This window comes from Heteronotia binoei, chromosome 13 (assembly GCF_032191835.1).
Source record: "Heteronotia binoei isolate CCM8104 ecotype False Entrance Well chromosome 13, APGP_CSIRO_Hbin_v1, whole genome shotgun sequence".
NCBI classification, from domain to species: Eukaryota; Metazoa; Chordata; class Lepidosauria; order Squamata; family Gekkonidae; genus Heteronotia; species Heteronotia binoei.
This window is the reverse complement of record NC_083235.1, coordinates 14,169,478-14,181,744: the sequence shown is the minus strand read 5'-3', so window position 1 is coordinate 14,181,744 and position 12,267 is coordinate 14,169,478. Positions and strand designations below refer to the sequence as shown.

Below are 12,267 nucleotides of genomic sequence, written 5' to 3'. Positions count from 1 at the left end.
GCGTTAAAGCTGCAGTACTGCAGTCCTAAGCTCTGCTGAGTTCGATCCCCGGCGGAAGCTGGGTTTTCGGTATTGTAGATAGAATCATAGTGCTGGAAAGGTCCATACAGGCCATGGAGTCCAACCCCCTGCTCAATGCAGGATCAGCCTAGAGCAGGGGTGTCGAACTCATTTGTTACGAGGGCGGGATCTGACATAAAGGCTGGACACGGAACCTGTTATTGATCCCTGAGCTGAGAGAGGCAAGATTGAAGACCACTCGGGAGACAGCCTTCTCTATCGTGGCCCCCTATTGGGGGAACCAACTCCTGGAAGAAGCAAGAGCCTTGCGGGACCTTGTCCAGTTCCGCAAGGCAGCTTTGTTTCAACTTGCTTTTAATTGACAGCTACGTAAGAACATAAGAGAAGCCATGTTAGATCAGGCCAATGGCCCATCCAGTCCAACATTCTGTGTCACACAGTGGCCAAATATATATATATATATATATATATATATATATATATATATATATATATATATATGTGTGTGTGTGTGTGTGTGTATATATACACATACATATATATATATATATATATATATATATACACACACACACACACACACTGTGGCTAATAGCCACTGATGGACCTCTGCTCCATATTTTTATCTAACCCCTTCTTGAAGGTGGCTATGCTTGTGGACGCCACCACCTCCTGTGGCAGTGAATTCCACATGTTAATCACCCTTTGGGTGAAGAAGTACTTCCTTTTATCCGTTTTAACCTGTCTGCTCAGCAATTTCATCGAATGGCCACGAGTTCTCGTATTGTGAGAAAGGGAGAAAAGTACTTCTTTCTCTACTTTCTCCATCCCATGCATTATCTTGTAAACTTCTATCATGTCACCCCTCAGTCGACGTTTCTCCAAGCTAAAGAGCCCTAAGCGTTTCAACCTTTCTTCATAGGGAAGGTGTTCCAGCCCTTTAATCATTTTAGTTGCCCTTTTCTGAACTTTCTCCAATGCTATAATATCCTTTTTGAGGTGCGGCGACCAGAACTGCACACAGTACTCCAAATGACACCGCACCATCGATTTATACAGAGGCATTATGATACTGGCTGATTTGTTTTCAATTCCTTTCCTAATAATTCCCAGCATGGCGTTGGCCTTTTTTATTGCAAACGCACACTGTCTTGACATTTTCAGTGAATTATCTACCATGACCCCAAGATCTCTCTCTTGGTCTGTCTCTGCCAGTTCACACCCCATCAACTTGTATTTGTAGCTGGGATTCTTGGCCCCAATGTGCATTACTTTGCACTTGGCCACATTGAACCGCATCTGCCACGTTGACGCCCACTCACCCAGCCTCAACAGATCCCTTTGGAGTTCCTCACAATCCTCTCTGGTTCTCACCACCCTGAACAATTTAGTGTCATCCGCAAATTTGGCCACTTCACTGCTCACTCCCAACTCTAAATCATTTATGAACAAGTTAAAGAGCATGGGACCCAGTACCGAGCCCTGCGGCACCCCACTGCTTACCGTCCTCCACTGCGAAGACTGCCCATTTATACTCACTCTCTGCTTCCTATTTCTCAGCCAGTTTTTGATCCACAAGAGGACCTGTCCTTTTACTCCATGACTCTCAAGCTTTCTAAGGAGCCTTTGATGAGGAACTTTATCAAAAGCTTTCTGGAAGTCAAGGTAAACAACATCTATCGGGTCTCCTTTGTCCACATGTTTGTTCACCCCCTCAAAGAAATGTAACAGGTTAGTGAGGCAAGATCTTCCCTTGCAGATGCTGAGTCTTCCTCAATAACCCGTGTTCATCAATGTGGAGGATACGTAGGAGGATACTCAAGAAGACTGAAGTTATTGGAATCTACCATGCGCACCAAATTGTTTTAACATGTTTTAATTGTTATACTGTTAAACAGGCGTGGCCAATGGTAGCTCTCCAGATTTCTTTTGCCTACAACTCCCATCAGCCCCAGCCAGCATGGCCAATGGCTGGGGCTGATGGGAGTTGAGGGCAAAAGAAATCTGGAGAGCTACCATTGGCCACCCCTGTTGTCAAAGGTTTTAGTTAGTTAATGCTCAATATTTGTAAATGTTTTTATTGCTGAAAGCCACCCTGAGCCTGCTCTGGCAGGGAGGGCGGGATGTAAATCCAATAAAATAAATAAATAAATGAAACCTCATCGGGCCAGGCCACGTGTGTACCTATTTTAAGATTAGGTAGCAGATATATATATATAAAGAAGAGCCCCCTGGCGCAGAGTGGTAACGCTGCAGTACTGCAGTCAGAGCCCTCTGCTCAAGACTGAGTTCGACTCCCGGCGGAAGCTGGTTCAGGTAACCGCTCCAGGTCGACACCAAACTGGCTCTTAGAAGGGTGAACGTCTTGGTTGACCCTGAGTCAAGAGCAGATTTCCTTTTTCTCTAGCTGATCTTCCGCCCAGTTCTAACTAAAGCCAAAGGCCAAGAGTGCGCTGCATGTAGCCACCAAATAGGCAAGTAACACTCTCCCTGCTCCGCCCCCGCAATCTGTTTTAGGTGACTGTACGGCTAAACGTAAGAGTAAGAGCTCCGTGGGGCAGAGTGGTAGAGCTGCAGTACTGCAGTCGGAGCCCTCTGTTCACGACCTGAGTTTGATCCCCAGCGGAAGCTGGTTCAGGTAGCCGATTCCAGGTCGACTCAGCCTTCCATCCTTCCGAGGTCGGTAAAATGAGTACCCAGCTTGCTGGGGGAAAATGTAGATGACTGGGGAAGGCAATGGCAAACCACCCCGTAAAATAAGTCTGCGTGAAACGTAGTGAAAGCAACGTCACCTCAGAGTCAGAAACGACTGGGGCTTGCACAGGGGACTACCTTTACCTTTTATATATAAAGGACACAGACAAACACAAAGATTTTTTAAAAAACACCTTGAAACATGCTTAAAACATTAGCACTGATTAGTCTTAAAGGTGCTTTCTTTGTATTTCTCCCACGAGATCCAGGGAACTGGGCAAAGGAAGCTCTGGCTCTTTCCTTACCTCCCCAGGGGAGCAGGAGGGAAAGGAGCCTCAGCAATAGAAGGAAGACAGGGCTTGGCTCAGTAGCTCTGTGGTGTGATTGAGAGAGCCTGGAAAAACAAGATCTGCCTTCCTCCCCCTGCTTCCTCCCCAAGGGAGGAGCTTCAGCCAATGGAGAAAATAAGAGGCTTTGCTGGACAAACTCTGGACAAGTGTTTGTCCAGCCTCTGCTTGGAGACTGCCAGTGCTCACCACCTCCTGAGGCAGCTGATTTCATTGTTGAACAACTTTTGCTATAAAAAAGTCTACCTAACATCCAGCCAGGTACCTCCCTGCCCTTAATTTAAACCCATGATTACAAGTCCTCTCCTCTTTTGCCAAGAGGAATAGCTCCCTGCCCTCCTCTAACTAGTGACAACCCTTCAAATGCTTCAAGACAGCCATTATTTCGTGCCCCCCGCCCTCCTCTTCTCCAGACTGAACATCCCCAAGTCCCTTAGCCTTTCCTCCTAGGGCTTGGTCTTCTGACCCCCAATCACCCTCGTCGCTCCGTCCTCTGCACCTGCTCCGTTCTGTCCACATCCTTCTTGAAGTGCAGACCTCCAGAACTGCACACGAGACTCCGAGTTGAGGCTTCCAGAACTGCACACCATACTCCAAATATTGTCATTAAACTGGTTTTTCATAGCAGCAGGTTCTTTCCTATGATCTCCAAACAGCGGCATTTACACGAAGCTAGGCCTCTTACCAAAACAGAATTGTGGCCAGCAGGGCTTTTTTGGTAGCAGGAACTCCTTTGCATATTAGGCCACACCCACCTGATGTAGCCAACCCCCCATGAGCTTACAGGGTTCTCAGTACAGGGCCTACTGTAAGCTCAGGAGGACTGGCTACATCAGGGGTTTGTGACAATATGCTACAAAAAAAGTCATCGTGGCCAGAATGTTGGACTAGGATCTAGGAGACCTGAGTTCAAATCCCCCTCCACCACGAACCTTGGAGGGGGACACTGGCTTGGTCATGCCCAGCCCACCACGCAACACTGTTGTGAAAATAAAATGGGGAAAGGAGAACAATGTACATAATGAGCAACTTGGGAGAAGAATGGGATAAAACTGCACTAGATTGATAAACAGAGGACTCATGAAGTGATGGTATCGCTCTACTCTGCTCTGGTAAGACCTAGCCTGGAGCATTGTGTTCAGTTTTGGGCACCACATTTTAAGAAGGATATAGACAGGCTGGAACGGGTCCAGAGGAGGATGACGAAGATGGTGAGGGGTCTGGAGACCAAGTCCTATGAAGAAAGGTTGAAGGAGCTGGGGATGCTTAGCTTGGAAAGGAGGCAGCTGAGAGGTGATAGGATCACCATCTTCAAGCACTTGAAGGGCTGTCATATAGAGGAGGGCCCCAGAAGGTAGGACTAGAGCCAATGGGTTGAAATTAAATCAAGAGAGTTTCCGGCTCAACATGAGGAAGAACTTCCTGACCATTAGAGCAGTTCCTCAGTGGAAGAGGATTCCTCGGGAGGTGGTGGGCTCTCCTTCCTTGGAGGTTTTGAAACAGGGGCTAGATGGCCATCTGACAGCAATGCTAATCCTGTGAATTTCCTGCATTGTGCAGGGGGTTGGACTAGATGATCTCTTCCAAGTCTATGATTCTATGACTCCAAGCAGCATGACCAACTTCCTATGGGATCCCAAAGTTGCACAGTAATTGCAAGAAGAAGGAGGGGGAAAAAACCCACCTCGCAAAGCTATTCTGCTGAGGTCGGGATCGTTCCGCTCCAAAGGCCGAACAAAAGCTTTCTTTCGTCTTGACGTTCGCTTTGGAGAATCATTCAGCAAGAACTTTTAATCAATCAATACGCCCGGCTTTAGGCACACATTAGGCACGCGATGAGTTATTTATTGCGATTTATCAAAGCCGTTCGCACAGCTTCGCCTCGGCTAAAACGCAGTCTTCCATTTTGCACTTAAGGGCAGGTTTGGAGATCGGGAGCGACGCGGGGCTGCTGCCAAAAACCCCTGTGTCCTTGCGTTTAGCTCACTGGCTCCCCCTTCACAGCATCTAGTGCAATTCATCCCCTGAAGGGACTAAGTCTCAGGCCGATTCCCCACTAGCCTTATGCTGCTCTCACGCTCCTCTTCTCCACTGGGCTTCTGTCGGATTTCAGACTATCTGCCCCGGGGGTTGCAACTCACTCCACCTTTTTCACGTGGCAGAAACTGGTTTTTAGAGGCTCTTGTTTGGTGCATGAAAGAGGCAGAGCTAGCTGCAGCCCCAGGGCAGAAAGTGTGAAATCCGATGGAAGCCCCATGGAGAAGAGGAGAGGGAGAGCAGCATAAGGCTAGTGGGGAATCGGTCTAAAACTATGAATGGGTTTCCCTGTCTCCCCCTCCTCAGAGCAACGTATTTACACAGAACAGAGTTGGGGTGGGGGGAGAGGACTGAACACAGAGATGCCATGTCTTGGCAACAGGGGTGGATTTAGTCCAATTTTTTCAACGAAAAACCGATTCGCTATTGGCTCATTTTCTCTTCCAAAAGCCACCTTCATCCAATTTTGGAAAGGAAACTTCCAAGGGCTCCCTTTCAGATTATGGGGTAAAGGGGATTTTTGGCAAGGTGTAGAGGAGCCCCGTGGCGCACAGTGGGAAAGCTGCAGTACTGCAGTCCGAGCTCTCCGCTCACAATCCCCGGTGGAAGCAGGGTTCAGGTCACCGGCTCCAGGCTGACTCAGCCTTCCATCCTTCCGAGGTGGGTCAAATGAGGACCTAGCTTGCTGGAGGGAAAGCGGAGAGGACCACCCCATGAAAAGTCTGCCGTGAAAACGTCCTGATGCGACGTAACCCCAGAGTCGGAAACGACTGGTGTTTGCACAGGGGACCACCATTACTGCCTTTTTAGAGGACCATCGTGGTATTCAGCATCAGACACCAAAAAAATGGTTCTGCATTTGAGCATTTCATCTGAAGAAGTGAGCAGTGACTCATGAAAGCTCCTCCCTTGCCACAAATTTTGTTAAGTCTTTCGGGTGCTTCTGGACTCTCACGCTTTTCTACGGCTACAGACAGACTAACATGGCTATCCAGGGCTTTTTTAATAGCAGGAACTCCTTTGCATATTAGGCCACACACCCCTGAGGTACCCAATCCTGGAGCTTAAGAGTAGGCCCTGTAAGAAGAGCCCTGTAAGCTCTTGGGGGATTGGCGACATCAGAAAGGTGTGGCCTAACAGGCAAAGGAGTTCCTGCTAGAATTCCACCCCTGAGCCACACACCCCTGATGTAGCCAGTCCTCCTGGAGCTTAGAGTACGCCCTGTAAGTTATTGGGGGATTGGCTACATCAGAGGAGTGTGGCCTGGTGGTCAAAGGAGTTCCTGCTACAAAAAAGCCCTGCGGCTACCCATCTGGATCTACCTCCGCTCGAGCATTTGTTGTAGCTGCTTTTCATACCAAAGTTACCAGCAGCAGTCCTTTTTTCCCCAAGGAAAGGATCTTAAGAATAAGTATATACAATTTGTAGCGCTAGGGGGGTGCTAAGCCACCTAGAGAGCCAGTTTGGCGTGGTGGTTAAGTGTTCGGACTCTTATCTGAGAAAACGGGGTTTGATTCCCCACTCCTCCACTTGCAGCTGCTGGAATGGCCTTGGGTCAGCCATAGCTCTGGCAGAGGTTGTCCTTGAAAGCGCAGCTGCTGTGAGGGCCCTCTCAGCCCCACCCACCTCACAGGGTGTCTGTTGCAGGGGGAGAAGATATAGGAGATTGTGAGCCGCTCTGAGTCTCTGATTCAGGAAGAAGGAAAGGTCCCCTGTGCAAGCACCAGGAGTTTCAGACTCTGGGGTGACGTTGCTTTCACAATGTTTTCTTGGCAGACTTTTTATGGTTTGCCATTGCCTTCTCCAGTCATCTACTCTTTCCCCCCAGCAAGCCGGGTACTCATTTTACCAGCCTTGGAAGGATGGAACGCTGAGTCAACCTGGAGCCAGCTACCTGAAAACCCAGCTTCTGCTGGGGATTGAACTCAGGTCATGAGCAGAGCTTAGGACTGCAGTATTGCAGCTTTAACACTGTGCCACGGGGCTCTTGAAGGGAGAAGGGCAGGGTATAAATCTGAAATTCTTCTTCTAACATCCCCAGAAAAATCTCCACGAGTTGGAGCCTTGAGCCATCCACACAACAGGAGGATACTGCTACTTGAAGAGAAACTCCAGCCCTGCCCCGTTTGTGGTAAGCCACGCCCTCTCCGGATGGGAAGCTCCAACCAACTACCAGAGCCGTGCCTCAACAAGCAGAAACGGCTCAGGCACGTGTGGCTCCCGATGCCGTCTACCTAGTAGAGAGCCAGTTTGGTGTAGTGGTTAAGTGTGCAGACTCTTATCTGGGAGAACCGGGTTTGATTCCCCACTCCTCCACTTGCACCTGCTAGCATAGCTTTGGGTCAGCCATAGCTCTGGCAAAGGTTATCTTTGAAGGGGCAGCTGCTGTGAGAGCCCTCTCCAGCCCCACCCACCTCACAGGGTGTCTGTTGTGGGGGAGGAAGGTAAAGGAGATTGTGAGCTGCTCTGAGACTCTTCAGAGTGGAGGGCGGGATATAAATCCAATATCGTCTTCTTCTTCCTTGCCTCCCCTGAGCCCCCTCACCTTATTGCTGCCGGCCCCGGAGCCCTCTTTCATGATTTCACGATAGCTGAAGGAAGAGATGCTGCTGCTGTCGCCCGTCTGCGCCCGGCTCGGCGAGCTGATGTCGGCCAGGACGAGATCCTCGATCCCTGTGGGCAGAGGGGGACATTAGAGGAGACTTCCGAGAGGTGTGGTGGTGCTGGAACAGGTGGGGCTTGTTGGAGATGTATGGCCCCCTCCCTGAAGTCCTGCTCCTAAATGCCAGGCGTGCAAAGATACTAAATGACCTTAAGGAATTGTGAATTGTGAACTGGCAGAGACTGACCAAGAGAGAGATCTTGGGGCCATGGTAGATAACTCACTGAAAATGTCGAGACAGTGTGCGATTGCAATAAAAAAGGCAAACGCCATGCTGGGAATTATTAGGAAGGGAACTGAAAACAAATCAGCCAGTATCATAACGCCCCTGTATAAATCGATGGTGCGGTCTCATTTGGAATACTGTGTGCAATTCTGGTCACTGCACCTCAAAAAAAATATTATAGCATTGGAAAAAATCCAGAAAAGAGCAGCTAGAATGATTAAAGGGTTGGAACACTTTCCCTATGAAGAAAGGTTAAAACGCTTGGGGCTCTTTAGCTTGGAGAAATGTTGACTGCGGGGTGACATGATAGAGGTTTACAAGATAATGCATGGGATGGAGAAAGTAGAGAAAGAAGTTCTTTTCTCCCTTTCTCACAATACAAGAACTCATGGGCATTCAATGAAATTGCTAAGCAGTCAGGTTAAAATGGATAAAAGGAAGACCTTCATCCAAAGAGTGATTAACATGTGGAATTCACTGCCACAGGAGGTGGTGGCGGCTACAAGCATAGCCAGCTTCAAGAGGGGATTGGATAAAAATATGGAGCAGAGGTCCATCAGCGGCTATTAGCCACAGCATGTGTGTGTGTGTATGTATATGTGTGTGTGTGTGTGTGTGTATTGGTCACTGTGTGACACAGAGTGTTGGACTGGATGGGCCAATGGCCTGTTCCAACATGGCTTCTCTTATGTTATGTTCTTAAGGAGTGGAAAAGCGCTTTGAGCATGCTCAGGGGCACATCCTCCTGGAGCTGACAGTAGGCCCTGTACTAAGAGCCCTGTAAATGCTTGGATGATTGGCTACATCAGGGGGCATGGCCTAATATGCAAAGGAGTTCCTGCTACAAATTAAAAAAGCCCTGTGTGTTATTCATAGTCCACCCTTCTCCTTTGGACTCAAGGTGGATTATACAAAGACCAATTTCGCCCTAACCTTTAATCCTGTTTTAGCCCTGTTCCTAATCTGACATTCTACACTAAAAATCATAGAGTCAGCTTATCTGATTCTATGATTCTAGTGTAGAATGTCTGTTTGGGGACAGGGCTAAATCAGGACTAAAGATCTAGTGCGAAATTGGTCAGAGTGAGTTGATACAATCACGGATGGGATATTCAATAAATGATGGCATAGGATTTGGGTTATAACCCACCGGAAGGCTTAAAAACGACGACAACACAGAAGCACATGAAGTGTTAACGTGAACTATTAAATGATGCAGTATTGCACAGTAGGATCCAACTTGCAGCGAACAGAGGAAACAAATCCAGTCTGTCAAGACCTCTTGCTGCTGTGTTTCATTTCGTGTATTCTTTGCTTCGTCTAGAAGAAACGGAAGTTAAATGCCCCAATGAGAAAGGCCAGACTGCTCCTGTCTAGTTTGGCCTTCAAGGTTATTGCAATCTGTTATCTCATGGAGCTTTCACAAGCCGCTTTTGTAGTGTGAGAAATGAAATGAAGTCTTTTGTGAATTGCTTTAGCTTTTGAACTAATCTTGCGCCTAAAGTAAAAAGCACGCTTATAACGGTCACCTTGAAAGCATATAATGAACAAGCCTGCAAATGTACCCCAGTTCTGACACTGGCCCAGACCAGTGTCTTCAATCCTATCTTACAATAAACACTTATCCTGAACACATGGAGAGCCAGTTTGGTGTAGTGGTTAAGTGCATGGACTCTTATCTGGGAGAACCGGGTTTGATTCCCCGCTCCTCCACTTGCAACTACTGGAATGGTCTTGCGTCAGCCATATCTCTGGCAGGAGTTGTCCTTGAAAGGGCAGCTTCTGGGAGAGCTCTCTCAGCCCCACCCACCTCACGGGGTGTCTGTTGTGGGGGGAGAAGATACAAGAGATTGTAAGCCGCTCTGAGACTCTGATTCAGAGAGAAGGGCAGGGTATAAATCTGCAGTCTTGGTGTAGTGGTAAGTGCGTGGACTCTTATCTGGGAGAACCGGGTTTGATTCCTCACTCCTCCACTTGCACCTGCTGGAGCGGCCTTGGGTCAGCCATAGCTCTTGTAGAAGTTGTCCTTGAAAGGGCAGCTGCTGTGAGAGCTCTCTCAGCCCCACCCAACTCACAGGGTTTGATTCCCCACTCCTCCACTTGCAGCTGCTGGAATGGCCTTGGGTCAGCCATAGCTCTGGCAGAGGTTGTCCTTGAAAGGGCAGCTGCTGTGAGAACCCTCTCAGCCCCACCCACCTCAAAGGGTGTCTGTTGTGGGGGGAAAAGATATAGATGATTGTAAGCCGCTCTGAGTCTCTGATTCAGGGAGAAGGGCGGGGTATAAATCTGCAATTCTTCTTCTTCACATGGAGAGTCATTATTCAATTATTATTGAAGGTAGTTCCCAGACCTGACAATCCTAGGCGATGAGTTTTATACAGGGCACTACCTGTTGGCTACCCTTCACCTGGATGGCCCAGGCTACTGCTGATCTTGTCAGCTCTTGAAAGCGAAGCAGGGTCAGCCCTGGTTAGTCCTTGGGATGGGAGACCATGGAGGATGTCCAGGGTTGCTACACAGAGGCAGGCAACGGCAAACCACCTCCGAATGTCTCACGCCTTGAAAACCCTATCAGGGGTTGCCTTAAAACGGCTGCAACTCAAGAACACTTTCCAACACCAGTGCCCCAACACCCCGGTTTATTTCATCTTACGGAGGGAGGAACGTTAAGAACACAAGAGAAGCCATGTCGGATCAGGCCAGTGGCCCATCCAGTTCAACACTCTTGTGTCACACAGTGGCCAAAAAACCCAGACACCATCAGAAGGTCCAGGACATGACAGGCCCTCCCATTATGGGTCCCCCCAAGCACCAAGGATACCGAGCAACACTGCCCCAGACATAAGAACACAAGAGAAGCCATGTTGGATCAGGCCAATGGCCCATCCAGTTCAACACTCTGTGTCACATAGTGGCCAAAAAACCAGGCACCATCAGGAGGTCCACCAGTGGGGCCAGAACACTAGAAGCCCTCACGCTGTTCTTCCTTCCCAAGCACCATGAATATAGAGCATCACTGCCCCAGACAGAGAGTTCCAACAATATGCTGTGCCTAATAGTAAATAACCACCTCACAAGTCTCCTGAGAAACCTGTATAAGGGTCAAAAGGCAACTGTCAGAACGGGATATGGAACAACGGATTGGTTTAGAATAGGAAAAGGGGTTCAACAAGGATGCATATTGTCACCCTGCTTATTTAATTTATATGCAGAGTACATCATACGGAATGCTGGCCTGGATGAAGCACAAGCCAGAATTAAGATTGCCGGGGAAAACATCAACAACCTCAGGTATGCAGATGACACGAATGGCAGAAAGTGAGGAGGACCTAAAGAACCTCTTGTTGAGGGTGAAAGAGGAGAGCACAAAAGTAGGCTTGAAACTCAACATCAAAAAAACTAAGATCATGGCAGCTGGCCCCATCACACCTTGGCAAATAGAAGGGGAAGACATGGAAGTAGTGGCGGACTTCACATTTCTGGGATCCAAGATCACTGCAGATGGTGACTGTAGCCGAGGAATTAAAAGACGTTTGCTCCTTGGGAGGACAGCTATGGCGAACCTGGGTAGTATAATAAAAAGTAGTGACATCACCCTGCCAACAAAAGTCTGTATAGTCAAAGCGATGGTATTCCCAGTCGTAATGTATGACTGAGAGCTGGACCATAAGGAAGGCCAAGCACAGAAGAATAGATGCTTGTCTCTGCCTCCAGCAGTGGTGCTGGAGAAGACTCTTGAGAGTCCCTTGGACTGCAAGAAGATCAAATCAGTCAGTCCTAAGGGAAATCAACCCAGACTGTTCCCTGGAAGGTCAGATGCTGAAGCTGAAGCTCAAATCCTTTGGCCACCAAATGAGAAGGGAGCACTCCCTGGAGAAGATCCTGATGCTGGGAAAGACAGAAGGCTTAAGAAGAAGGGGACGGCAAAAGATACTGATGTAACAAACACGAATTTGAGTCGACTTTGGAGGATGGTGGAAGACAGGAGGGCCTAGCGTGACTTTGTCCATGGGGTTGCAAAGAGTCGGACTTGACTGTGCGACTGAACAACAATAGCCACTGATGGAACTCTGCTCCACATGTTTATCCAATCCCCTCTTGAAGCTGTCTATGCTTGCAGCTGCCATCACCTCCTGTGGGAGTGAATTCCACATGTTAATCACCCTTTGGGTGAAGAAGCACTTCCTTTTATCAGTTCCAACCTGACCGCTAAGCCATTTCATTGAACATTCCTTCCTTGGAGCCGCAAATCCTTCCCAACTTGTGGCCTGCTTGCACTG

At 48.4% G+C, this 12,267-nt stretch overlaps 1 protein-coding gene across 2 annotated transcripts in view; it reads right to left on the bottom strand.

Annotated features, from left to right (window-relative positions):
- GRIPAP1 (GRIP1 associated protein 1) overlaps positions 1 to 12,267 on the bottom strand; it is a 125,487-nt gene that overhangs the window by 36,001 nt on the left and 77,219 nt on the right. For both annotated transcript variants that reach the window (XM_060252712.1, XM_060252713.1), the window contains one exon: positions 7,645 to 7,772. In XM_060252712.1, coding sequence (XP_060108695.1) covers positions 7,645 to 7,772 — 128 coding nt within the window. The remainder of the gene's footprint in view (positions 1 to 7,644; positions 7,773 to 12,267) is intronic.